The sequence below is a fragment of the Pan troglodytes genome, chromosome 5 (assembly GCF_028858775.2).
Source record: "Pan troglodytes isolate AG18354 chromosome 5, NHGRI_mPanTro3-v2.0_pri, whole genome shotgun sequence".
Classification (NCBI taxonomy): Eukaryota; Metazoa; Chordata; class Mammalia; order Primates; family Hominidae; genus Pan; species Pan troglodytes.
The window spans coordinates 45,473,835-45,501,258 of NC_072403.2; the positions used below are offsets into that span (position 1 = coordinate 45,473,835).

A 27,424-nucleotide genomic window follows, 5' to 3' on the forward strand; every position below is an offset into this window, starting at 1 on the left:
AGAACTAAGGGAAACAGTATAGGATAGTGGTTGAGGTCCCAGATTCTCATGCAAGATTGTCTAGGTGCAAGTCCTAGCTTTCCTAGGGCACGTCACTCAACATGCCTCAGTCACCTCACCTGTAAAATAGGAATAAAAATAGTACCTACGTCATAGGTAGTTGAGATGATTAAAAGAGTTAAAATGTGCAAATTATTTTGAATAGTACCTAGCCCATAACAAGTGCTGTATATAGGTTTGCTCCCATTGTAAGCAACGGGTAGTTGACCTTGGTTCAATTCAGGCTTGCTCACCTTACTCTTCATGAGTTCCTTAGGTACTTAATAGGAAGGTACTAGATAGATGGATGGCAGATGGAGCAAAGGCTGCTGGGGTTGTCCCGAAAGGAGGCACCTGGGGCTCAGGGTTATCCTGGGCAGACAAATCCAGTGCTAGAATGTTCATTACAAAGCAGCAGGAATCAGCCACCCACAGGATGTGTCTTTAAGGGCATCACAAAGCCCTAGCTCCTGAGAATACCTCCGCCAATGCCTGTCATTGTTCTAGTCCTCCCTCCTTCCAGGTGTGTGATTTCCATCACCAGAACCTCCTCTACTCTTTTGGTTTACAAAACAAAAAGGGAGCATTGCTTTCTGAAGGCTGTTTTGAGCAAAATATGTAACTATACCACTAGTCTCATTCTAAATTCATGACCACAAGTGTTGGTAAATTCAGTCATCCTGTGATCTCTCTCTCTCAAAAATCACTTTTCAACTCTCAGAAATGAGACCTTCACACTTTTCTCCTTTTTCTTCAAACCTTTGTTCACCCTCTCCTCTCCTCAATTTCACTTCGAGCTGATGGCCACACTTCTACTAGATATGACAGATATAGATTCGGAACCCTGACCAGGACTATCTCATGTCTCCATCATTAAAGCCCCTGTACATTCTGCCCTTCACCTTCTTATTGTCCTGCTCCTGTCTAAGGCCAGCCCTCCATCCTTGGCCTCATCTGCTCCCTCCTACTTTTCTCCTACAATTACCTCCTCTCTCTTCTGAATTAATTTCCCTTTCATCTGGATAATTCCCATTCTGCATGCCCACTACAGTCCTAAACTAAGATGGCTCTTGCCAAGGTCATCAGCAACCTTCATTGTACCAAGAGCACTGATTGCCATCTTACTAGACTTCTGAGCTGAGTAAGCATGCAACACTGGTACTCATTGCCTCCCTTGGGAAACACTTTGTTCACCTGGTAACTGGGACACTACACTTTCCTGGTTTTCATCTTTCCTCAAAAACTAGTTAATGAATGTTTCTTTTTTCTTATTCCCAAATTACAAACTTTGTAGTGCCCCAGGGCTCAGTTCTTGATCCTCTTTTCTGTCTTATCTACACTTTCTCCCTATGTAATCTCATCCAATCACCTGGCTTTAATTATTATTTAATTAATTAATTTATTTATTTGAGACAGAGTCTTGCTCTGTTTCGCAGGCTGGAATGCTGAAGTGTGGTGGCACAATCTCAGCTCACTGTAGCCTTTGCCTCCTGGGTTCAAGTGAGCCTTGTGCCTCAGCCTCCGGAGTAGCTGGGATTACAGGCGTGCACCACCACACCCAGCTAATTTTTTGTATTTTTAGTAGAGTTGGGGTTTTGCTATGTTGGCCAGGCTGGTCTCAAACTCCTGGCTCCAGTGATCCACCCGCCTCGGCCTCCCAAAGTGCTAGGATTACAGGTGTGAGCCACTGTGCCCAGCCATTGCCTGGCTTTTAAATGCATTTATATCCTGATGTCTTCCCAATTTATACCATCAATCTCAACCTCTTCCCTGTGCTGCTATCATCTTGGCAACTCTACATCTCCACCTGGATTTCTATTCTTGATTTTCTTTCCTCTCTGCCCCCAAGCCTGATTCTTTCCCAGATCTCACCTATTATTATTAAGACCCCAACATCAACCCGGTTGCTCAAGCCAAAACCTTAGGCAATCATCCTTGATTTGTCTTCATCCCCAATGTCCAATCCATCAGCAATTTCTATTAGGTTTACCTATAAAACTTGCCAAGAATTGGACCACTCCTTACCACCACCACTCCAGTTCAAACCTCTGGGCTCCCTTGCTTGGGCAACCACACAGGCCTTGGATTAGTCTCCCTGCTTCTACTTTTGCCCTTCCATGATCTGTTCTCCACACAGCAGCCAGAGAAATCTTCACACAATCTAAGTTATGCCAAGTTGCTCCCTAATACACTTAGCATAATATCCCAGCTCCTGTGTGGTCCATCCCTGTCGACTTATCTGACATCATGTCCTGTCATGTTCCCTGGGCCTGCACTGGCCTTCTGACTGTTGATTCAGCCTGTCGAGCTTATCCCCACATCAGAGCCTCTGAAATTGCTGTTCCTTCTGCCTAGCATGCTCTTGCCCCAGATTTCCATACAGCATACAGCTTTCTGCTTCTCATTATTCACATCTTTGCTCAAATTTTGTTTTCTCACAAGGGCCTTCCCTGGACACCCTATCAAAAATAATAACCTATCTCCAGCCTGTTAATCTTTTTTTATTTTTCTTATACTACTTATCACTATTTAAAATTATATCTAGGTACTTATTTGTTATCTGCTTCCCCTCTAGGCTTTCTGCTCTGCAAGGCCAGAGACGTTGTCTCTCTTCTTCATAGCTCGACCCCCACTGCGGAGAACAGTGCTCAGCACTTGGTAACATGGCAGAAACAAAGCTGTCTCCCTCAGTTCTCGTGGCAGCCCTCATTCTAGTTTGACTTCCTATGAAATTACTTTTCCTAGTTGTCTTGAAGGTCATGTTTTGCTTAAGATGTAGCTCCACCAAGCAGACAGCCCTATGTGGGGTTTGGAGGTGAGCAGTGAGAGGTGGTAGCCATAAGGAGGAACATCAGATCTGTGGGGGGCATGGTGGCAGAGGCATCTGGTTCTTCTGAGGCAGTTGCAGGGAAGTTTCTGGAATCCAGTGCCATGTGGCTATACAGTAGTACTTTGCAGAGCAGTTTAGTGGTGTGGTTAGGTGTGTCTCCTGGTTGCTCTGTGTAGCAGCCAAACCCAGTTTTCTGACTTTTCTTGAGATTCTTTATGTTTAATAAACCATGCTTCTTAAAATAGCTAGAGCAGATTTTCCAGTTTACAACTAAGAAATTTGACAAATATAAAATGTGCTCAACAAATTTTTGTTAAGTAAATCAATGAATGCATGAGAAGATTACTTAGTATGTCCTAGGAAGGCAGTATGAAGGTCATCAGCATGGAATGAGGTTTGAGAGAACCAAGTTTCAGTGTAATTGGAAAGGAGGTGGGGAATATGGCAGACCCAAGTCAGAGTGGCAAGAGATGCCAAGCAGAACTCTAGCCTCTAAGAACAAAGAGGACAGATTAAGTATCTGAAACAGGCAAGGTGTGCCCAAATACCCAAACAGGGGCTGGGCTGACAGATGTGCAGACAGTGTGGCATTATTGCTTATAAATAATTTCTCTAAGTACTTTGAAGTTCTTATATAAAACAAATGTCACTTTTTTTCCTGCTCTAGGAAACAATATTGATGTCTTTTCATTCAATGGCTTTATTGACAACTTAGAGAACCTAAAGGAGAATATGCTTATTAAACTTCTTGATGATATACATATGTGTGTGTGTATATATATATATATATATATATATATTTTTTTTTTTTTTTTGAGATGGAGGTTTCACTCTTGTTGCCCAGGCTGGAGTGTAATGGCATGACCTGGGCTCACTGGAACCTCTGCCTCCTGGAATCAAGCGATTCGCCAGCCTCAGCCTCCCGAGTAGCTGGGATTATAGGCATGCAGCACCATGCCCAGCTAATTTTGTATTTTTAGTAGAGATGGAGTTTCACCATGTTGGCCAGGCTGATCTCAAACCCCTGACCTCAAGTGATCCACCCACCTTTGCCTCCTAAAGTGCTGGGATTACAGGCATCAGCCACCATGCCCAACCCCTGTTGATATTAAATTAAATCATGTGTTAGTAAACTTGCTTTTGGTTGCAAGAAACAGAAAATGTAACCCAAACTGGTTTTAATTATAAGGGAAATTTATTGGTTCATGTGATTGAAACAGGAAAGGCTTTAGATTAGAAGGAAACAAAAGATTAATGCTACTATCAAGGACTTAGTTTTTGCCTATATCTCAGCTATATCTTCCATGTGGTAGAAGTCAGTCTCTTCTTGCGGCCCCACAATGGTTGCCAAAAGCCCTGATGTTATATACTTCCTTATTCATAACTTAGGTGAGAAAGAATTCTTTTTCCCTAATCATTAAACAAAATTCCTGAGCTTCAGTAGGCATGAGCTTGGGTCCTGGGCCCATCCTTGAACTAATCACTGTAGCCAGGAGAAAGACAGTCTCCAATTCACTTAGATCAGTCAGGATCTACCTGGGGCGCTGGGACGGGCTCCTGGCCGAGCTTCTCATTGTTATGGACATTGCAGAGGCAATTCCTATGTCCTCTCTAGAAAGGGCTCTCTAAAGAATTAGAGATCAAACTGGAATTACGGATTAGAAAATATAGTCTTAAAAATGGAGAAAATGAAGGCAGTCATCTTAGGGAAATCTCTTAAATAAAGTGAGCTTCTTAAATAAAGTGAGCCTCAGTTCCCTCACTTGTAAAAGTGGTATTGGAATGTCTATCTCACAAAAATGTTTTAAAGATTAATAGAGATTATTTCTGGAATAGTTCTTAGTAAGCAAAAAAGCACTCAGTGATATGGAAGGAAATGTTCTTATGAAACGTTTGAAGACTAATCTTCATCATATAAACACGGTCCTGGGCCGTTTCTTTAGAAGAGGACCGTGAGAAGGTACCTTATCAGCTCTCAAGGAGCTTTAGGAATACTATAAGCCCAGCCCACCTGGAGCAGATGTAAAACTTTGGAATGACCCAGAAATGGCAGGTGTTCAGGAAAGAGGCAGAGGTAGATTATTCTTTGTGAGGCTGGTGTGAGTTCTTAAATTGGGCAGGAGCCAAATGATCTGAAAGGCACAGGAAAATGCGGTGGTCATAAAACCTGACTTTTTGGCCAGGAGCGGTGGCTCACACTTGTAATCCCAGCACTTTGGGAGGCTGAGGCGGGTGGATCACGAGGTCAGGAGATCAAGACCATCCTGGCTAACATGGTGAAACCCCATCTCTACCAAAAATACAAAAAATTAGCCAGGTGTGGTGGCTGGCGCCTGTAGTCCCAGCTACTCGGGAGGCTGAGTCAGGAGAATGGCAAGAACCCGGGAGATGGAGGTTGCAGTGAGCTGAGATCATGCCACTGCACCCCAGCCTGGGCGACAGAGTGAGACTCCGTCTCAAAACAAACAAACAAACAAACAAACCTGACTTTTTTTATTGTTTCCTTCCATCTTAGATTGCATGTACAAATACAATGGTAAATATTCCTGAAGTTATTCTCTAACTGACAAGGAGTAGAACCTCACATTATGCTTAATAATATCTCCAAGTACCTAGAAACTGTGCCTGCAATCAATAATTCTATTTACTGTTTAATGAGTTAAAGACTTTAAACAAAAAAGAGCTCAGAAGTGTTTGGAAAATTATCCTATGGAAATTGACAACATTTGGAGTGTTACAATTGGCACTGACACCATTACTTTTTCTCCTAAACACAACACATTCAGTTGGAAACTAAATGGAAACTAAAACTCTGAGAAAGTCCCATTTATGTTGAATAAATGGCTGAAGGCAACTCTGATTCTGATTTCCATAGCAGTACAGAGCAAGCACTTCATTTCCTATGGTTTCTCACTTGATGTTTGGGCTGATAGAGGCTGTGGGTCACACCGGGAGCACTCAGTGAGATTTAGGACAGGTATGTATGTCTCCCTCTTCCTCCCATGAACTCAATTTCTAAGGCCAAGATGTATCCTGTTATTGTGGCTTAAAATGTTTTTGAGGAAACTTTTTGGAAAAAGTACTGCATATACAAGGAGAACTCCAAAACCAACCATACTCTGGCAAAAAGAAAGTTATTTACTTGTGAACACAATAAAGTCCATTCAACTCAGAGAGGTTGCACCCTTTGAGCAGGTGTGAGGTCTCACAGTTATGGCCAAAAAAGTAATTATAATGCTGCATGGAATTTGTGGAACCAATGTAGGCTAATTAAGGTAAAGCAAGTTACCAAATGGTTTCCCATTCCATCTCTGTCTTATATATTGAAAGTGAGAGAGAGAGGGGATAGGGATATAATTGATTACCAACACTCACATGGATTTCTATTATAGGTTTTAAATTACTATATTGCTAAGTATTTATTTGTATGCTTTGCTGTTCTGCTGGCTAACATGATAGTCCTGCCTACTTCTCAGTCATTCATTTATCCTCATTGTCTAACGTAACTCACAGCACCCAGTAAACATTCAATCACAATTTGTTGAATGAATGAATGAATGAAGCTAATTAAACTAAATTGTGTTACACTTCCAGTCTCATTAGTGCCATAATAAAGTACTACATAAAGAGAAATTGATTAACAAAAGTCCTTGAATTTTGTTATTAATTAAACATCTTCCCACTCTCTTTATTATTCTTATTCCTATGTACTGTTTGGTTTTCTCTTCTTTCTGTGTGAAATTCAAAAATTTCTCTTCTACCGACCTACTTGCTCTCTAGCAGCTACTCCTAGATTTACTCAGCCTAACATCTCCATGTTCACAGATGAGTTTTTCCATATTTATGTTCTTTCCTCTCCCACTAATCTCTTCTCTATTATCTTATGTTGAACCTTCTATTTTCCTGTGAAGACACTTGTGTATCAGTGTAAATGGCTAACAGCTGGAGTGATGCAGTGGTTGAAAATGAAACATCGGTTACAGAGACCAAGGGGCAATGACATGTGAATGTCATTGAGACTCTGAGCAAATTCATCCCCCTGGGCTGGAACTAAGGGCTGACAGGCTTGCAATTCCCACTGCCTGACATGCTCTGCCCCATCCTTGATTGGCTCGCTTCTATTCATTCCTCTGCGTGGTATCAGACCCTAAGAAAACCATCTTCAACTCTCACCTCCTCAGTCTGAGTCAGATACCCTGCTACAAGCTCCTCTCACTCCTTTTACTTTCTCTTCACTGCTCTCACCTGGCTTACAGCCACATACTTAAAGATTACGTCTTTAATTCATGTCTCCCTGCACTAGACCATTAGGTTTTTGGGGAAAGGACTGTTTCTATTTTGTTCACACTAGGCTCCAGTGCCTAGCACAGCCCTCAGCACATGGTAGGTCATTATAAATATTTGTTTGATAAATAAATTAATGATATAGAAAATCCGATGCCACATAGCCCCCAAGACTACTCACACGAGGCTGTCATAAGAATTTTGAAGAGAAGAAATGTGAGGAGAGGAATAGTTTTAGTGACACATAGCAGCTTGCAAAAGCTTATAGAATTAAAAAACAAAGAATTAAGGGCAGAACATTTCTCTTGAGTGATTACAATTGGTGGGAAGTCTGATTCAACTGATGAACCTAATTTTGTATGAACAGATGGATATAATGGAAATTAAAACAGACAGTGCTACCATCCAAAACAAGCAGACACATTTCTTTGAAATAAAGCACTTTGAATACAGTCCATTATGTTTTCATATCAATGTTCTATAAGTGTTCTATTAAGTAAAAAGCTCTGTTAAGCTTAAGTAGTGTGTAATATTTGAGCAAGAAAGAGCTTAGGAATGCTGACTCTTGTTAAAAACACTAGAATGATCTGAATACCAGGCAGGCCTTAATCTCTTGGTGCTGCCTGACTGGGATTCATCTGGTTGGAGTCTGGCCATGTGCACCTTGTTCAGATAGGGTCCCTTAGGTTTCTCTCCATCTGCTTTTTTAGCCAATGTGATGATTACATAGCATTTAACATCGAGGCAACATCAGTCCCAGAAGGATTCATTAAGCAGTTAACAAAAGGTTTTATTTTTTTCCCCTCTAATCTTTTAGCGGCAACATTTGTTAACAAGTCCTTCTGCCTCACAAGACTCTGTACTTCTCCACTCCAATTTTTGATCATGTTTCTTATTTTTTATTTTATTATTTTTTTTTAGAAATTGGAAGTAGTTGCCATCTTTAACATTCATCTCACAGCCCTTATACTCAAAAAGCTAAATGGAACTTGAGAAATCATCTAATTCAATCCACTCATTTTAGAGATGAATTTTTTTTTCTGAAAGATTTATTTAGCTAAATTCAGATGAATGTTCTCTCCCCTGGCATTAAATTCAGAAATTAAAAATAGAGCACATGCTGGGGTGGATTGTAATCAGCCTGGGGTAGAAGTAGGAAGGGAAAGCTACAAGGCTAACAGAACCATCGTGGGGTCAAAATTACCAACGAAATGAAGTCTCCCCAAACAGAAAACATGTCGGTTATCTCAAAGTCATGTTCCCATCGTTAATCTACTAGCCTGAAAACAGGCAAAAGGAAGCCATTTGTAACCTCTATTTACACCAACTACTAAATTTTACAATAAAGCAGTAAGACAAAAAGTGAAAAAAGGTATAGGCTGTGAAGCCAAGTAAATCTAGGTTCTAATCCTCACCCTCCCCTAGCTGGGTAATCTTGTGGGAAGGCCTTTGGAAGACTTGAATTTTAAAATCTGTATGAGGGGGATAGTAACTAACACCTACAATGTAGGGCTGTTGTGAGGTTTCAATAAAATGGTATATACAAAATGCTAGTAGATCTACCAATGTTTCTGGCAGCATTATTCACAATAGCCAAAAGGTAGAAACAATGCAAATACCCATCAAGAGATGAATGTATAAACAGCATGTGATGCAGACATACAATTGGATATTGTTCAATTTGAAAAAGGAAGAAATTCTGATACATGCTACAATATGGATGAATCTTGAAAACATTATGCTAAGTGAAATAAACCAGACACAAAAGGACAGATGTTGCATAATTCCACTTACACGAGGCACCTGGAATAGGCAAATTCATACAGACAGAAAGTAGAGTAGAGATGACCAGGGACTAGAGTATAGGGGAATGGGGATATTCTGTCTGATATTATAAAAGACTTTCAGAAATGGATAGTGCCAATGGTTATACAACTTTATGAATGTACTTAATGCCACTGAGTTGTACACTTAAAAATGATTAAAATGGCAAATTTTATGTTATATATATTTTATCATAATAAAAAATTCTAATAGAATGCCTGATACATAGTATGTGGTCAACACATGGTAGCTATAGTTATTAATACATCCCACTCTGCCCATTTTACCTGTTCTAAGTAATGTAGTGACAAGTTGATATACTTGGCCTCTGTTAGAAGATGGCCCCCTACTCCAGTCTTTGCGACTCGCTCTGAACCAGCCAGGTCAACCAGATGGAGTTTGGCATGTCGTACAGTTGCAGATCCTGGTTCCTTGCTTGACAAATGAATGGTGAAAATGCAGTGGGAACGGGTTGAAGCTTGGTTCATAGGAGTCTATAAAAAAATTGCAAAACAAAAATTATTTGAACAATGAAAATTTTTAAAGAATATCAAAAGATTTAAAATAATATTTCTAGTGATAAGACATTTCCCATGAAGCCAACTGTCAACTGGAGCAAAACCACTTGTAACTGAGACCTTTAAAGTAAGTTCTTCTTAATGTATTACCTCTTGGATTACTGATGACAAATGTGGATGGTTTGATTCAGAAAGTGAGAAAAGAGTTCTAATGAGGTATAGATCGAGTCCTCTTGCCAATATAACTTTATTTCATTACCTGTCTATAATCCATGCATTAACCTTGGCTTAATGCTTGAAAATGCTTAATGTTAATCTCATGGGAAAAGAGGTGAGAATGTGTGTATCAGAAAAGTTCATGATCACAATTGTAAACAAAAGCCACAGACAAAGAAACCCACCATCACTGTTACTACTCAACACTAAAGTGGAGGCCCTAGACAATACAATAAACAAGAAAAAGAAATAGAAGGCATAATAGTAGGAAAAGAAGAAATTAAAAATGTCACTATGTACAAAAAAATATGGTGGTCTACATAGAAAATGCAAGAGCATCTCCAAACAAATGGCTTAAGAACTAAAAAGTTCAGCATGGTTGCTGGATATGAGATGAATATATAAAATCAATGAGGTTCTAATAACTCACAGCAATGATTAATCAGAAAATATAATATTATTCACAATGGCAAGAAAGACAATGAAATAATAAGGGATGAATTTTCTAAAGGATATGTAATTTATAGGAAAAATGGTAAGATAATATTAAAGGACAAAGAGAACTGGAGTAAATCGTGTGCAGGATATTAATGCACCATTTCATAGATGGGAAAACTCAAAATTAATCTATATGTAAATGTCTATATATTAACCTATATATTCAATACAATTGAAATAAAAATGCTGCAGGTTTTGTTTACAGAAAAAGACAAATTGATCCTAAATGGCATATAGGAAAGAAATCTTCAAATAAAATGAAAAGTAATGCTGTTCGCACCTCCTTACCGAAGTTGCTCCATCAAAAAATAAAAAGAAAAAAATGAAAAGTAATTCTGTGAAAGAATAACAATAAAAGGGGACTTTCCTGCCATTTATCAAGGTATACCACAAAGCTACAGTAATTAGAACAGTGTGGTGCTGGTGCTGGTGCAGGAGCAGACAGCTAGGTCAGTGAGACATGCTGTGCTCACTGAGGAGCTCTGTATGGGACAGATGTGACATCATACCACAGCGAAGAAAGGATGCGCTGATTTAGTAAATGGTGCTGGAATAACCAACTATCCATCTTGAAAAAAATAAACTTAGATTGCTTCCTTACACAACGCACACAAAGAAATTCCAGAATAGATTAAAGCTTTAAGTGTGAAATAACACAACTTTAGCACCAATACCATAAAACATGGAAGCATATTGTAATCAACCCAAGGAGGTAATGGATACTTTAAGATATAAAACACAAAAATAAATTGATTTAAAATATTTGACCAAGATAATCCAAAATGTAAAAACTTCAGTGTGATAAAATCCATCATAAAATTAAAACACTAGAAGATATTTGCAATACATATGGCTGACAAAATGTTAATAATAAATAAAGGACTTGGCCGGGTGTGGTGGCTCACGCCTGTAATCCCAACACTTTGGGAGGCCGAGGTACATAGATCACTTGAGGTCAGGAGTTTGAGACCAGCCTGACCAAAATGGTGAAACGCCGTGTGTACTAAAAATACAAAAAAAAAAAAAAAAAAAAAAAAAACAGGATTGGTGGGGCATGCCTGTAATCCCAGCTACTTGGGAGGCTGAGGCAGGAGAATACCTTGAACCCCAGAGGCAGAGGTTGCAGTGAGCCAAGATAATGCCACTGCATTCCAGCGTGGGTGGCAGAGTGAGACTCCATCTCAAAAATAAATAAATAAATACATAAATAAAATAAAGAACTCTTGCAAATCAGTGAGAAAAAGTAAGCAAAGAATATGACTAGGTAACTCATAAAGAAGAAATCTGGAAATGGTTAATGAATATTTGATAAAATGCTCAAATTTATACATAATCAGAACCACATAACTTAGAACCATAAGGTTTAAAAAATAAAGTCTAACAAAATAAGTGTTGTTGGAGATATAAGGAAATGGGAAATTTTATGTACTGCTTGTGGAAATATAAATTAAGAATAAATTTTGAGAGCAATCTGATAATATGTGGCGAAGTTCCAAATACATATAACCCACAGCCATCAATAAACTACTTGATATATTTCCTAGAGAGAAATCTTGGGCAGGTATACATATGTGTGTGTGTGTGTGTGTGTGTGTGTGTGTGTATCTATATATCTATATATCTATATATGCACGATATGCGATAAGGACATATATATGTGGACATTCACTGCAACATTATTAGGGTTAGCAAGAAATTGGTGCAAGACGCACAACCTAAGTAGACATCTGTGGCAGAAAAGATTAGTAAACTGAGATAATTCAAATTACAGAGATGTTAAAATAAAGCAACTTGGGATAGATTGACATAAATGGATTTCTAAAATAGAATGCTGAGAAAAAATAGCAAGTTAAATAATGATATGAACATTATGATAGAATTTACATAATTAAAAAAGCAATATTATCTATTGTTCATGAAGCTATAACTTAGGTCATTAAGTATAAAAACATGGACCAGAAGGATACAGCAAATTAATGATAGCAGTTGTGTTTGTGAGGGATGGAAATGAAAGGCCAAGAAAGGGACTTCAGCTTTATCTGCAATATTCTATTTCATTTAGTTAAAAATTATTAGAAGCAAATCCTGGATTGGAAAACATGGATGTTGGTTACATTATTCTCTGTACTTTTTTGTGTTTTACATTTTTTGGAACAAGAAAGAAATTAATCTGATTCAAGATACAAGTGACAAGTTAGTAGTATCATCCTCTCAAACAACAAAAAAACTAAAAATATTCCAAATGAGTATTCATATGAGTAAATATGTTCAGATCTCCACCTTTGCAAAATGAGATTTAAACAAAGAATTTCAATATGGATGCACATGTGTGCAGACAGGGTAACATATTTGAATGGCAATTCAACCAGAAATTCTTTCTGTAAATATAAATTCTTGATATACACCAGAGTTGATTTACACCAACTAGCAAAATAAAAAGATGCCAAAATGCTGGCATAGTTTTGGTGATGATGATGTAGCTAGTGAGTCAAACAGGCTGAAAATTTGACCCATTACTTGTTGCCACAATAACTATGCCCAAACCTGGCCAGTGTGTGATTTTGCCTGCTAAAGTGGATCAGCAAATAACTGTGCGTGTAAAACCGCAAACTCAAATTTAGAACCTAAGTTGAGGTGTTTTGGAAGTGACTGTAAGTTATTTGCAGAACTTAAACATGGGTTTCATTTCACTGTGATAGTCGCACAACAATAAATCCTACAATACTGTAACAAAAGTCAAACCGACAATCAATATAAACAAATAACATGGAGACTTCTCAACAGCTGTCTTTAGCTTCGAAACTGATATTCTGAAACCACCATAAAATGTGAGCCATAAACGAATATTGGTAGAGTGTACCCATTTCAAAGGAATATGAGATTCACATAAACTAAAATTGTATATTCTGGAGTCTGTAATTAAAATGCAGTAATATGCTGTAGGAGTCCGTGCCTACAGTTTTGTAACTTCTCATAAATATTTTCTGCATGAAGTAGCAGTTGGTGTCTTCTTAGATAAAAATTTCTTAAACCTCAGAAAACATTCTTTATGTGGAGCTTTTTAAGTGTTATTGGATGTGCTGGTGTCTGCTCTGTGTTTATTTAAGGATGTCTTTATGTCTCATAGGCATGGCCCTACGTTTGTCCTTTTAAAGGTAAAATTGTATTAAAATGTTTCTGAAACTGCCTAAGAACAGATGGCACCATTTAGGCAGATTCATTCAAAGTTAAGCACACATTTTAAACAAATGTGCTTTTGGCACTAGCGACTGTGCCTTTGGGAAAATTTTAGTGATGATTAATCACCTGCATGCAGAGAGCTTTCACGTTTCCTATTAGCCTATGTATATCACTGTGTTAGGCAGTACAGAGACAAGAAGGAAAATAAGACCTGGATGTTGCCCTCAAGGAACTTACAATCTAGTCAGGATCTAAAGCCACAATGTGTGAAATGAGAATGAGCATGAAATGAGAAAAGCAAAATGTGCAGTAAAGAAAGTGATCTGTTCTTAGCAATGAACATGATGATCCTCTAGGTAATATCTGAAAACGCTAGCCATTCCCTCATTCCAGGAGCTCGCCACCCTCTGCCCACCACCTGGTTTCCAGTGCCAAATACTCTCCAGTCACTTTCTCCTTCTCTATCGCTTTTTCCTTTACTCTGCTCTCTTCTTTGCAGTCCCTAAAAATAGGTGTGTCCTAAGCTATGGTGACCATATTTCCTCCCCTTGGAAACTCATCTTCTACAGCTCAAATCCTCATTGCATAGGCTCTGTAGTGTAATAAAAATCACACACCAAAAATCTCAGAATTTGGTGTCAGATAACCTGGTTTCAAGTCCTGGTTCTGTCACTTACTAGTGTTAAAAGCTTACTAGTGTTATAAGCAAATTTACATGAAGTAATTTTGATTTTCATGTTTCTAGAATGCCATATTAAGACCTGCTTCATTGCAGGGAGTTATTTTAAATACCAACTGAGTTACTGAGTGCTGAAGTGATCTGGGAAGTGTAAAAGGTCATATTAACGTCGCTGTTGATATTCACTTTATTCAGATGCCTCCTGTGTCCTTATCTCTTACCTTAATTGTTCTGTATAGCAGATTGGAATGTCCAGCAGTTTGACTGATCATTGTCTTTAAAATGCCTTACCAGCATCTCGTACATAATGTTCCCAAAACAACTGTATCTCCTTCCCTCCCTCTGTGTCCCATGGATGGATATCCAACCCATCCTACTCCTGTTGGATTTCTCTCCACTTATCTGTATCTCCCCCAGTAGCCAAATATCCTTTATCTCTCACTTGGGTTACTGTAGTCTCTCCCTTCTAGTCTCAGTATTTACTCTTGTCCCTTCCAATTGTCCTCCATCTCTCAGACAAAGTAGTATTGTTAAAAGGCATATTTGATTAATGCCAATCCTATCTACATCACTGAATTAAACTAGCATGCTCCCTAAGACTAAATATCTCTCTTCCTCTCAACTGGGCCTTATGCAACTGTTTATCAAAATCCTTTTTAAATATGGTACTCTGGCACTTGAATTGAATATATTATTATTTCAAAAGTAGCCTAACCACAGCAGAGGACATTGGATGTATTACTTCCTGGAACCTGGACAATCTAAATCTAGTATTGCCAGTAAATAGCACATCACATGAAGTGTTACTATACCGGATTTGCTCCAGCCCTTACATGCTATGGAATTTCTTTGGGACACACACACACACACACACACACACACACACACATTAGTTTATTTCATGACTGCATTTGATTAGTTTTTATGTCAACATTACAATCTATTGGATATTGGTCTTTTTGTCAATTTTGTCCTATCTACAAATGAAAATATCTTGTATATTCTCATCCAAACAATGTGTAAGACATGAAGCAATGGGGCAGACCAACAACATTCCCAGAAGACCACCTCTGCTCTCCACCCAGTTAGGTAATAGTTACAGGTATTTTACAATTGACTTCAATCCAAGTACTTTTATTGCCTTCAATTTCTCTTTATATCCCCAAGGATATTTTGAGAGATAAAAAAAGAATTGATTTGATCTATAAAATTTTAAATGCTATCAGAAAAGTGAATGAAATTAGTTTAAGGTAAAATCAATGCTGACTTTTTCTTAATAGCTTACTGACCATTATTTAATAATCCTTTATCAGTTTCTTTTTTAGGGCTTGTATCAAAAATATTAGCTTGTTATCTTCCATATATGTTTTCTTTTTCGGAAAATGGAGAATAGACTTTCTTTTATGGGGTGAAAATTGAAAAACCTAGGCTCACTGGACTCCTTACAGAGTCATAATATCTGCAGTCTATGGTTAAAGAAAGTTATTTTTCCTCTTTCTTATCTCCAGTGTAGCAAAAACTTTACTTCTCACTGAAGTTCCATTCATCTGAAAGATTACTTCCTACAAAGCCTCTCCATTTCCCTCTTCCTCCCTCCTAGACTTCAAGCTCCTTGAGGACAGGGACTGTGTCTTATGCGTCATTGCCTAGCATAACATAGTAGTGTTAAAAATGTTTGTTAATTTGTTGACTCTTGCTCATTTCTTGTGTTCTGGAATCTCTACAGCATGCTCCATAATTTCTAAAAATCTTCAAATAATTCTGTGACTACATCTGCAAGCTTTTTTAAGTCCATGGAATATAGTTCATTTGAGTCTAAAAATTAGAACTATTTGAAACAGCTAGATTAACTCAAATCTCCCTATCAGTCTTGGGCTTCAGTTATTTGCTGTGCGTGATTCCAGAGCTCTTAATCACTACTCTCTACATCTTCAATTGCCTTTTCTCCTGTCTAGAATGTCCTCTAGCTTGTCACTCAAGTATACCCTTTTCCTACTCCCCAAATAAGCCTACTCAAAATTCATTTATCTTCATGAATTCCCTGGAACTATCCCCAATTGGCATTAGCCATTGTGTTCAGAAAAGACATTTAACATTTGTGCATATAGACAGTCATTAATATCCAAACCCTGGAAGAATCCAAAAAATTGTTGTTCCAAATGGAGTTTTAAATGTTCATTAAAAAATCCATTTGGAACATTGTTTAAATAGTGTTATTGTAATGAACTGTTTGTTCTAGTGCGTAGTGAAGTAGTGGTGTGATCCACTGGGCTACAAATGAGTGTTTGGTGTCCTGCTCATTTTGTGGCAGTGTAAACAGAATGGTGCAGATTGTAAAAAGTGACTCAAAAATGACCCTGTCAGACAATGGTGGCTTCAAAATGTTTATATAGAAGGGGCTTGGAGCAGCAATGTGACTGTGGAGGCAGGGGTTGATGCTGCTTTGTTAGGACACTTTACATAACATCAAATGCCTGGATTGAGGCCTGGAGAGAGGTGCTAAGGCCCCTTCTACTGCCCTTTATTCCTCTCCCTGGCACTGATTCAGCTACCACTCTCAGAAGCTATTTCATATGGTAAAAAACCTCAAATCTCATTGAATAATAATCCTTTTCTATACAGCAGGAGATACCTGTCTGCTGAAAGAGAAATTTGAAAATAAATGGTGATGCATTTTTTTGTGTGGGGTGTGTGTGTGTGTGCGTGTGTGTCCAGCCATTTTTAGTAATGATAAGTCTGATTTGGGAGCAAGAATCAGTAAGTGAAATATAATTTCTTGAGGTTTACATAATATGCTCTTATGGATGTTTGTAAAATTATTTTTTTTCTGCTTTTAGTTATACTAATGTTTTCAATCACTTCAAAAATGATTATAGACAGTTAATGCAGCCTTCAATGATTCAAATAACCTCTGTATATCATATTAAAAATTTTCTAGGGTACCTTGAACGCTTACTTATTTCTTGCCATAACTTATACCTTTTATTCCATTCCTGTGTACCAAAATCTTTTTTTCAATCACTTTGTTATCTTGGAGTAAAATATCTCAACAGGAATTTCCACTAATCTAGAATAGATCAAATAAAGGAAATCTCTTTTCGATTGAACAGGACATTGTAAAGTATATGCCTGAGACTCCTTAAAACAAACCAACTAAGAACAACAATAGCAACCACAGGATCTAGAATTCAGCTTTCCACTTCAGTTCTCCTTGTCTGATAACACTTTCTACACTGATACTCTAATTGATCTGTTCCTCTGCTCACTTGCTCTATCTGAGTTGAAGACTGAAAATGCTAACTTCCATGTGGTTTTCTAAATGTTTTCTGGGTTGGCATCTTGGCCTTTCAGGTTAAACCTCACCCTTAACAAAGAATTACCGAATCCGTTAGCTATTGGTTAAGTGATTCTTTATATAGTTCTTCCCATATTAAATGAATTGAATTAGGAAGCTTGCTATGCCCTTGATGTACTCTAACTCAGCCTGGAAAAGTGAGACCTGACCAAACCTAGTGGTTTAGCACGTGACCCTATAAACACCTACCTTGAACTTTTCTGGAGTTGTTTCAGAACACACTGCCTAGCAACAAAATATTCCTGAGTGGATATTCCTCTACTGGAATTAATGATCCTAAACTTCTCATTTTTCTTTCTGACTTTTCTGTTTATAAGATACCTGGCTTTTAGGAAAGTAGTCAAAATGATTTTCCCCAGTTGCAGGATTCTAGGTCTTTTTCTTATCCAGCATGTTGTCAAAGTAGTTTTGTAAAAGAGAAATAGACTAGACACACCAATTTTATTTAAAATTTAAAAACAAACTTTAGAGCAATCTGGAACATATAATAAGAATGTTCTAATAATTATGATTCACCTTTATGATAAGAATAGGTCTAGTATGTTTTATTGTGTATCCCTCCTAACAAGTCTGGAATCAATTTGATGGATTTTTGACTTTTACATCCTCAAAGATCTATTGGCCGACTCAAAAATTTTGGGAAAACAAAGTCAGAATTAGTGGTTCTGTTGAAGTTTCCTCTGTGGATGTCAGGATTTGGATTACTTCCCTAAGGGTCATTTCTCCAGGATTTGGCAAATTAAAGTCAAACACATTTATATCAAAATCTAAGTCGGCTAAATTGTGGTACATATGGGAAATTGAGAAGGAATTTTGCCTGTATCTTTAATTGGAACTACATTCAATTATCATTCTTACACATCATTCTTGAGCTAGATAGCATCATATCCTCCACCAGCATTAAGGTTTGCTCTCTGAACAATGAAAATTATATAACCCAAAATGTCTGCCCAACCCCCTGCTGTATTTTTCACTTGATTGCAAAAAGAATTATAAGCTAAATTTAGCCATCAAAACAGTAACTTATCATAATTGTCCACTCTGTCCATTTTTCATCTTTTAAATTGAGTTTGAATTTTTTTCTTTTTTCTCTTCCTATTAAAATTCAGCCTTCGCTTAAAAATTTCCAAGTCTGACTATTCACGTAAGTGGAATAAAAATATTATGGGGCTAAAAGAACTAACAATCCTAAGAATTTTAGCAGTTTATTCAAACTGTCTTTTTTATACATACTACATACCTTGGGATTATAGACAAGCTGAAATTACCTTTTACTATCCTGTGTATAAACAACTAAGACACAGGTAATGATAACACACCAAGGAGAATTTAGATATCCATTTGTATGATTTTGTTCTAATGAAAAAAATATATACTGTGAAACTTTATTGGGATAGCACTCAATGCAATCTTCGAGTTTGGACATCAAGATCAGGAACAGACACAAATTTTAGGACAATGTCACTCAGAGTACAGATGCCGAAGAAAGAACTCTAGAAGCACAGATGTCCAGTGGTAGGCATAACAACCTATTTTATTTTCACTTATAGTTGACTTGTATTTTCTGACTAGATGCCCTTAAGTCTCTTTCTTTAGCTTTGGAATTTAGTAACTTCAGTAGAGGATGTCTTGGAATTGAGCTCTTCCAATTTTTTCAGTTACGTCCTTTTTATCTGCAGATTCAAGTAATTCCAAGTTTCAGAAAACTTTTCTCTAGTTTTTCTGTTGCCTTTGTTCCCTCCTCTTCTTCAGGATTTCTAACTATGCATAATTGGATGCTCCTTTGTCTCTCTTTCTAGATACACCTTCTCTCATTAATTTTTATATCCTTAGTTATTTTTCAGTCACATTTCTTCCTCTTCTTTTTCCCTCCTCCTCCTCCTCCTTCTCCTATACCTTCTCTTCCTCTTCTTCTTCTTCCTCCTTTCTATTCACTTCTAATGGCACTTTAATCTCTTTCATGGCTTTTTCTCTTTCATTTATTTTCTGAAGTTTTTCAAGTTTGCTTTTCTTTGTCTTGTAACCTTTTTCTTTGGGCTCTTCTATAATATTAAGCTATTTTTTAAAAAACAAAGATTGTCTTTAAATAACATACTTAAGATTATGAAGAACAAGCCCTGTGCTCTCTGATTTAATCAGCCTTCAGATGTATGTTCCTTAGCCCTGACACCTACTCCATATATATAAATAGGTTGTGGGATGTTTTCTTTCTGATAATTTTATCTTTGAACATGACTATCCCTTTCCTAAAGAATAGCCTAGAGGATAGGTGAGGAAATATTCACATTGGGTTTATATCCTGAATACTTTTACATTACATCTGTTATGTCTTTAGCCTCAAGAGCATAAACTTTCCTCAATATTTCACATGAATAGGTCTGGGATGGCTCACAGTTAAGTCCCTTCAATAACAAACTCCCTGAATCCCACTCACCAAAGGCCATCTTCTTTGGCATGAGCCTACATCACTGATCATAAAAATGGCTTGTATTTAAGGTTTCTTCTTTGGATCCACCTTCTATAGTTAGAATGAATATCTATATAACATTCCCAGAGTCTTCCTCCATACTTGCCTGTGTTTCAGATCTCATCACTCTAACCAAAAGATCATTGGATTTGCATTTGAGAATTGTGACCCTTTCTTTAAAGGGAAACTCTATCCTGCCTGAGGTTGGAGGACATATGAGGTGGCTCTCAGCACCCTCTCTCACCATAAGTCAAATTCATAGTATTTGGCAGGTTTTCTCATAGTTTGAGGTTATGGCTATTTCCTTGTTTCACTGAAGATGGCTTTTTTCTCCTCTCTTTCATTTTTTGTTGCTGTTGTTGGTGAATGTCAATAATACTGAATAGAGTAAAAGTGACTTTCATATGCTATGTTTAATTCGAGATGAGAACTTTAAAGATCAGAAGAAACTCTGGGACTAAATTTTACAGCCAAAAGACTATTCTTTTAATAATGTATATGGAGTATATAAATCTTAAAATTCTAATAATAGCTGTTCCATACCACTCATTTATTTTAATCGACGTTTTAGAACAAATCTCATGGTTCATGTAATACCATTAACTCAGGTTAGATCAGAATGCAAACTGTGTTATAACACAGAAGTGCTATTTAAAGAACACTGTATATTTCTCATGTATCTCATATATAAAATATAAGAACAAGAAAGAAATGCTTGTCATATAGTAAGTGCTCAAAATTTAAGTTTCTTTTCTTCTATACCTAGTAGGTATGTATAATAGATAAGAAAAGAGGTTAGAATTGTCAATATATCTTTTACTAAGGCTTCTAGCTACTTATCAGGGCCTAATAAGAAGAAAATGCTATTCTTATTTATTTATTTATTGAGGTGGAGTCACACTATGTTACCCAGGCTGGCCTCAAACTCCTGGGCTCAAGCAATCCTCCTGCCTCAGCCTTCTGAGCAGCTAGGATTAAAGGTGAGAGCCACTGCGCCCTGCTAAACATGCTATTCTTACTGTAATAAGATCAAGGCCAAAATGTAGTTTGCCTGTTGTATATTTTGCTCTAACCAGGTTCACAAATTTTATAACAAACTTGCTAATTATATATAACTGACATATCTTTCAAACAAAAATTTGTGAGGATGTGTTAGTCAGTATCCCTTTAATGATTTTGGAACTAATTGAAACCAAAATCCTCTTGTTTTCCACACACATCCCACAAGGAGATTGGGGCTTAAAGTTGTGTTAACAAACACAATCACACAATAAAGCTACTCCTTCCTTCCTGCCCTATCCTTATGTTATTAGACAACGCGTCGAAGAACAGCTGTTCCTATAACTCACATAAACCTATTAACCCCCACTCACACCCTGTCTCCCAATTATTTGCACTTCCACAAGGTCATACAACTTACTCCAAAAGTTTGCTAATGTGCAAAGCCTGAGAGCTTACAAAGCACATCAGCATAACTCAGATAAATCTAGTACAGATGCTCCACGGTTTATGACATGGGGTTATGTTCCCACAAACCCATCATAAATGGAAAATACCATGTTGAAAATGCATTTAATACACCTAACCTACTGAACATCATACCTTAGCCTAGCCTACCTTCAACGTGCGCAGAACACTTATACTAGCCTACAGTTGGGCAAAATCATCTTGCACAAACCCTATTTTATAATGAAGTGTTGAATATCTCATATAATTTATTGAAGACTGTACTGAAAGTGAAAAACAGAATCATTGTATGAGAACTTGAAGTACAGTTTCTACTGCATGCATATCACTTTCGCACCATTTAAAGCTGAAAAATTGTAAGTTGGGGAGTGTCTGTATGTCTTTTATTTCAAGCAAAGAATTAGGTATAAAGACCTCTAATCCCTCTTGGGGAAATTATTTATAAATCCCATAAACTTTGTTGATAGGCTAATTATTTGGAAAGTAACCTCTTTCAAAAGATTTGAAGTATCACACACACACACACAAAATGTTGAAGTCATCTGTGATGTTCTCAGTACTCACTAATAGGCACAGTGTACCATAAAATCACTTTCAATTCTGGGCCTGAGATTGGAGGTCTTATTGCCTGAAATCACCAGGTCTTCCTCTCTCATGAATTCCACAAAACAGTTAATCAATAACTGATGACCTATTAGTTGCCAGGTGCTGAGAGAATAGAGATGAACAAGATGAAAGTCTTGTCTTTAAATAGTTGCCAGCTAAGAACTCCAGGGCCTGTCCAAATGTTATTTAATTCAATTGTTTCTATATCCCTAGAAGGTGGGTATTATTATGCCCATTTTACAGGTTAGAAAGTACAGTTTAGACCAGTTAAGTGACTTGTCCAAGGACACACACTTGGCAAAGGGTGGAGCCAGGGGTAGAAAAGAAGGTCTCCAAAGCTCATGCTCTTCAGCACTACTTGGCAGGGATGGCAGGAGATGGTGAAGAAACCACAGAGTAGAACCAACACTGACTGGAGGAAGTCACCTGACCGTTCACGTGGGAAAGGAAGCCAGGCGGAAAGAAAGCAAGCTGCCCACCCAGGGGACCCCGGACTTTCCCAACGTCAGCACCGAGTGTTCCTTTCTCACCAAAGGTCCCCTGCAAGCAGTTTCACAGCAAATGTTTTATACCAGATATAGCATATTATTGCTCCAGAATCCATCCAGGTCAATAACTACACCAGGTAATACCTATATAAGAAATTATATGCTAGACCACTCGGACACAGTATTCACTTCCTACAGCTGCCAGTACACAGTACAACAAACTGCTGAACAGGATGAAGTTCCAGCCCTCATGGGGTCAACGGATCAATCAGACCTACCCTAACACTTCAAGAGAGAAACAAATAGAAGACATGAACAAAAACAGAAATGCAAATGGCCAATGAAGATATAAAAGTATTTGGTAATCAAAATGCAAATTAAAACAAGATTTCTTTTTTTGTCTACCAAATTGGCAGAATTTTCAAATGTTGTGGTGTTGACAAGGGTGCAGAATATAGACCTGCTTGGTTTTTTTTGCCTCTGGGAGTGGGTTTCAACCAGCTTTCTTAAGGGTAAAGCCCAGACTGCTCCCAAATTTAGCCTGAGCACATTTAAAATGCTACAATGCACATTCCTGGGCTCCACATGGAAGAGATTCTGAATCCATCAACCAGAAATGTAATCCAAGAAACTGCATCATTTAACTATCACAGGGTATTCTAACACAGGTTTTCCTAGGACCATACTTGGGCACAGAGTGCCTATGCCTTCAAGGTAGGGGCAAATGGTCCTATCTATGGCACTATGCATGGCCTGATGCATTGAATGCAGGCTGCTTTCTTCAGTTAGATTTGATGACTTGATAGAAATATTTCAGCTATAAGACAAAAAAAGTATCAAGTTATACTTGCGACTGGTGGACTTGGATGCTGGGTCACACACAGTTCAGCTTTTATAATATTTATTCTCTTTGGCCCAGCAGTTCAACTTAAAAAAAAATTTATCCTAGGGACATAATCAAGTTTTATTCAAAACATTGGTAGGATTGCTGAAATTACTTAAGAATTCTGAATAAATAAGAAGAGGCTGAAGCTACTCTTAATAAGTTTTCCTTAAAATGCTGGCTATGGGTAAAGAACATGAAAGGAAAGAGCACTCCACTTTGTGTCCCACATATTCAGACTTTGTTTTGCAAATGTTTTCTGGTTACCAAGGCAACTTCTGGATTCCTCTGTGTAAATGGGAAATTGGGAACGTCGTTTTTTAAAAAAATTATTCGTTTGTTCTTTTTATCCTGGTAAGCTCGTTCTGTGCTGACAAATTGCATTCTGACAGTTAGGTTGTAATCCAAAACATGCTTTTTTAGAAGACTGTGAATAATAAGGAATTTCTAGGGGTTGACAGTTACTCGTCATTTATATTTTTATGCATTTGCTTTCATTGCTTTCAAAGTATAAACTGAGGTGCTAAATATTGGGTATACTTTTAAAATAATTTAGAATATATATATAACACGTCTACAACAATAGAAAGACTTACACTAAGCAGGCTGTCATTATAACATGGTAATTATTATTACCAAAGAAAAGACAAAAGCAAGCACAGAAGCAACCAAAACCTATTAGACTTGGTTTTTTAAATAAATCAGGCTTTACATAGGAAAAATAAACAAATTAAACAAAAATTAATGCACAACCAGCATTATTAGGATTAGCCTTCTTCAGGTTTCAGCTATTTATAATATTAAACACTCATCAGTAAGTAATAGGAAAAGACCTGGAATTCTGGCTGGGCGCGGTGGCTCACACCTGTAATTCCAGCATTTGGGAGGCCGAGGTGGGCAGGCCACTTGAGGCCAGGAGTTCCAGACCAGCCTGGCTAACATGGCGAAACCCTGTCTCTACCAAAAATGCAAAAAAAATAGCCAGGTGTGGTGGCGCATGACTGCAGTCCCAGCTACTTGGCAGGCTGAGGCACAAGAATGGCTTGAACCCGGGAGGTGGAGGTTTCAGTGAGCCATCACACACACCATGGCACTCCAGCTTAGGCAACAGAGTGAGACTGTCTCAAAAAATAAAAAATTAAAAAGAAAAATTTAAAAAAAGACTTGGAATTTCGTAAGGTGGTAAGACAGGTAAGTTTCACAAAGGAAGTTCCTTAAAACTTTGCAAAACCCCAGCCTGAAACCATGTAGTTAAAGTTCATGCATAACTTTGAAAGAGCAAATGGCCAAGCTTTTAAGCTACTGGAGATCATGGTGGAACAGGTTAAGGGCCTTTCCATAACCCACTGAAGGTGAGGGAAAGTAATTGGCAAGGATGAGGCCTGTACTTCTCTAGGGATGGATCGCCTCTGAAAGAAAGTCAGTTAGCACTGAGGCGGCAACAGGCTCCTCTACTTGTTTTCCTTATAGAAGTTTATGAATCTATCTTTTCTCTTTTTCATAAGCATTGGTGGATAGGACCCATTTCTATTCTGTATCTCCTCGTTTGCTGTTTATTAAACTATATATGGAGGAACAGGATTTAGTGGAGCATGCTAAATCCTTTGTCATCATACGCCCGAATTCTTACTCAACCTTTATTCCTTAATCTTCGATTATTATGACAAATAAGAGCATCACAAATGATCAAATGGGCAAAATATTGGAGTACTGACCACAAATACAAATTTGTAAAGCAAAACAAAATATTCTGAGATTTAAAACTATGTGAATGTTGTTTCAAATAAAAATAACAATTTAAGCGACCTTAAATCCATATATATGGCACATAAACTCAACCTATATAAGTTAGCTAGTCTATTGAAAAGTATTGATGCAAAACTGGTAAACAACTGTGACAAAAACAAAAACTAAGGGCCCAAAATAATAACAGATATCAATACGATGCTTTCACTATCTGAATTTGGTTTGCACTGGTCTATCTTGCGTCTAAGGCAGGGCATTCTAGAGGGCAGATATGGGGCTGAATAAAAGGTCCCTTGACGGAGATTTTTCTTGGACTACTTACGCTTTCAGCTTACTATTCCTACCTAATACTTGTTATCAGAGACAAGGTAAAATACAGAACTCTGGAAGGGTGGTTTAAAAAGAAAATGCCAGTGAAAACTGTAAGCTGTTCATTTGGGGAACTGTTCCCACACCACCACCACCACCACCACCACCATCCCATTCCCTTCACCACAGTGTAGCTGGATGAGAGCTTCATAACCCTCCATCTGCAATCAGAAACCAGTTACAGTTTGGGCCCCTGACCAAGCTGGGTCAATCCTAGCTCCTGTATAGAATTCTCAGATAAAATAGGAACTCAGTTAAATTTGAATGTCAGATTAACAATGAATAATTTTAAATATAAGCATGTTCCAACTATTGCACTGAGATATACACACTATAGTGGTGTTACCAGATACGCCAACAATAGCTGCAAATGCATAGAATACTCCCTATGTTCAATGCGTTGTTCTAAGTACTTTATACCTATTAACCCACTAACTAAATGAAAACATATGGATATGTAAACACATGCCAACATATGGATGATTTCAGGTTAGGAAAAATGGACTGAGCATTTTTAAATTTTAGAAAATATGCAAAACTTCCTACAATTAAGACATGTAATACATTGTCATTAATGTACAAACCAATTTGTATACAACTTAGAATATAAAAATAAAAACTTAAAGGTAGATACACTAAAGTAGAAAAAGCAGTGGATTGAGAATCCAGGGGTCTAGATTTCTGTTCCTGCTCATTAGCTAGCTGGGTGACCTTGGGAAAGTCTCCTCACTTATCTAGATCTGGGCTTCTTTATCTGCATGTGAGGTTTGGACGAGATTATTTTTAAGGTCATTGTTGGCCCTAAACTTCTATTATATCTTTTTTTTTTTTCTGCCTTGGCTTCAGATACTGTATCTTATAATGTTGAAGTAACAGCTTGCAGAGAGAAGTTTATTACCTCTGCAATCATTCGGTTGGTGTCTCCTAAAAAAAGCAAATTCAGAGCTTCTTCCTCTGTGGTTGCCTGATGGAGAGTCAAGTTTTTCAGGTGAATGTTCTGATCAGGATCCTCCAGTATTGTCACTTTCCTAAGCAAATGGGAAGCAAGAAAACAAGGTACTGCTGAGAATGAAAAGAACTTGAAGTCTTCCCTACAGGCTTTTAAAAAGCTGTATAGTATGACGTCTTGAACTTATAAAAGCAAATAACACACAAGATACCAGACAGCACTGGATTAGAATCGAACACTGACATTCCCTTCACAGTACTATCAAATAGCTTTGAGACTGAAAAATATATTACAAGCTCCTGATTTAAAGCCACCTGTCATTGTAATAATCAGATCGCTAAATCATCTTAGAATGCATATTCTTTCTGAATTAAAAATACAAACAGATAATAATTTTCTACCTGCATATCAGCAAACTAGGCCATATTTTTTGTGTCATGATTCAGTTTCTTACATAGGCAGTGAACTCATTCCTTTGTTCAATTTCATATCACTTTCAATTTACATGACATTTCAAACTGGTTCACTTACCAACTTAAACGTGATGAAAATTGAGGCATCTGTCATCCTTCTAGGAGTTATTCCCCTATTGAGTTTTCTCATCAAGGTGAATAAAAAATTTTCAAGTCTTATAATAAAGATTTAGCTTGCCATTATTATTTTAATGCCTTTCAAATCCGTTTCTTGATCCTTTTTCATTTACAACATACCTTTCCTTCCATTACATCCTTTTAGTCAGAGCCTTAGATCTGGAATTACATTCCTCTATTACAACTACCTTAATGGGCATCCTGATGCCAACACCGTTTCCTCCCAGGTGAATCCTAACCCTGTTTCCAGAGTTGGCTTGTCAATACTCTCCCTAAAGTCCTTTCGGGACTTTCTGCAATGGAACAAAATTTGGCTAAACTCCTCATACTCTGCTTCACAGGCCTACAGATTTTAGTCATAAAGTTACTAAAGAGAGTTCCTTTCTACCTCTTAAATTTTGCCTTCTTGATTTTCTTAAGAATTGTTAAGGAAAGG

At 37.6% G+C, this 27,424-nt stretch overlaps 1 protein-coding gene across 8 annotated transcripts in view; it reads right to left on the reverse strand.

Annotated features, from left to right (window-relative positions):
* The window catches only part of KIF6 (kinesin family member 6), a 382,518-nt gene that overhangs the window by 244,625 nt on the left and 110,469 nt on the right, over positions 1-27,424 (reverse strand). For all 8 annotated transcript variants that reach the window (XM_016955398.4, XM_016955396.4, XM_016955395.4 and 5 more), the window contains 2 exons: positions 26,348-26,477; positions 9,265-9,471 (listed from right to left, as the gene is read on the reverse strand). In XM_016955398.4, coding sequence (XP_016810887.1) covers positions 9,265-9,471; positions 26,348-26,477 — 337 coding nt within the window. The remainder of the gene's footprint in view (positions 1-9,264; positions 9,472-26,347; positions 26,478-27,424) is intronic.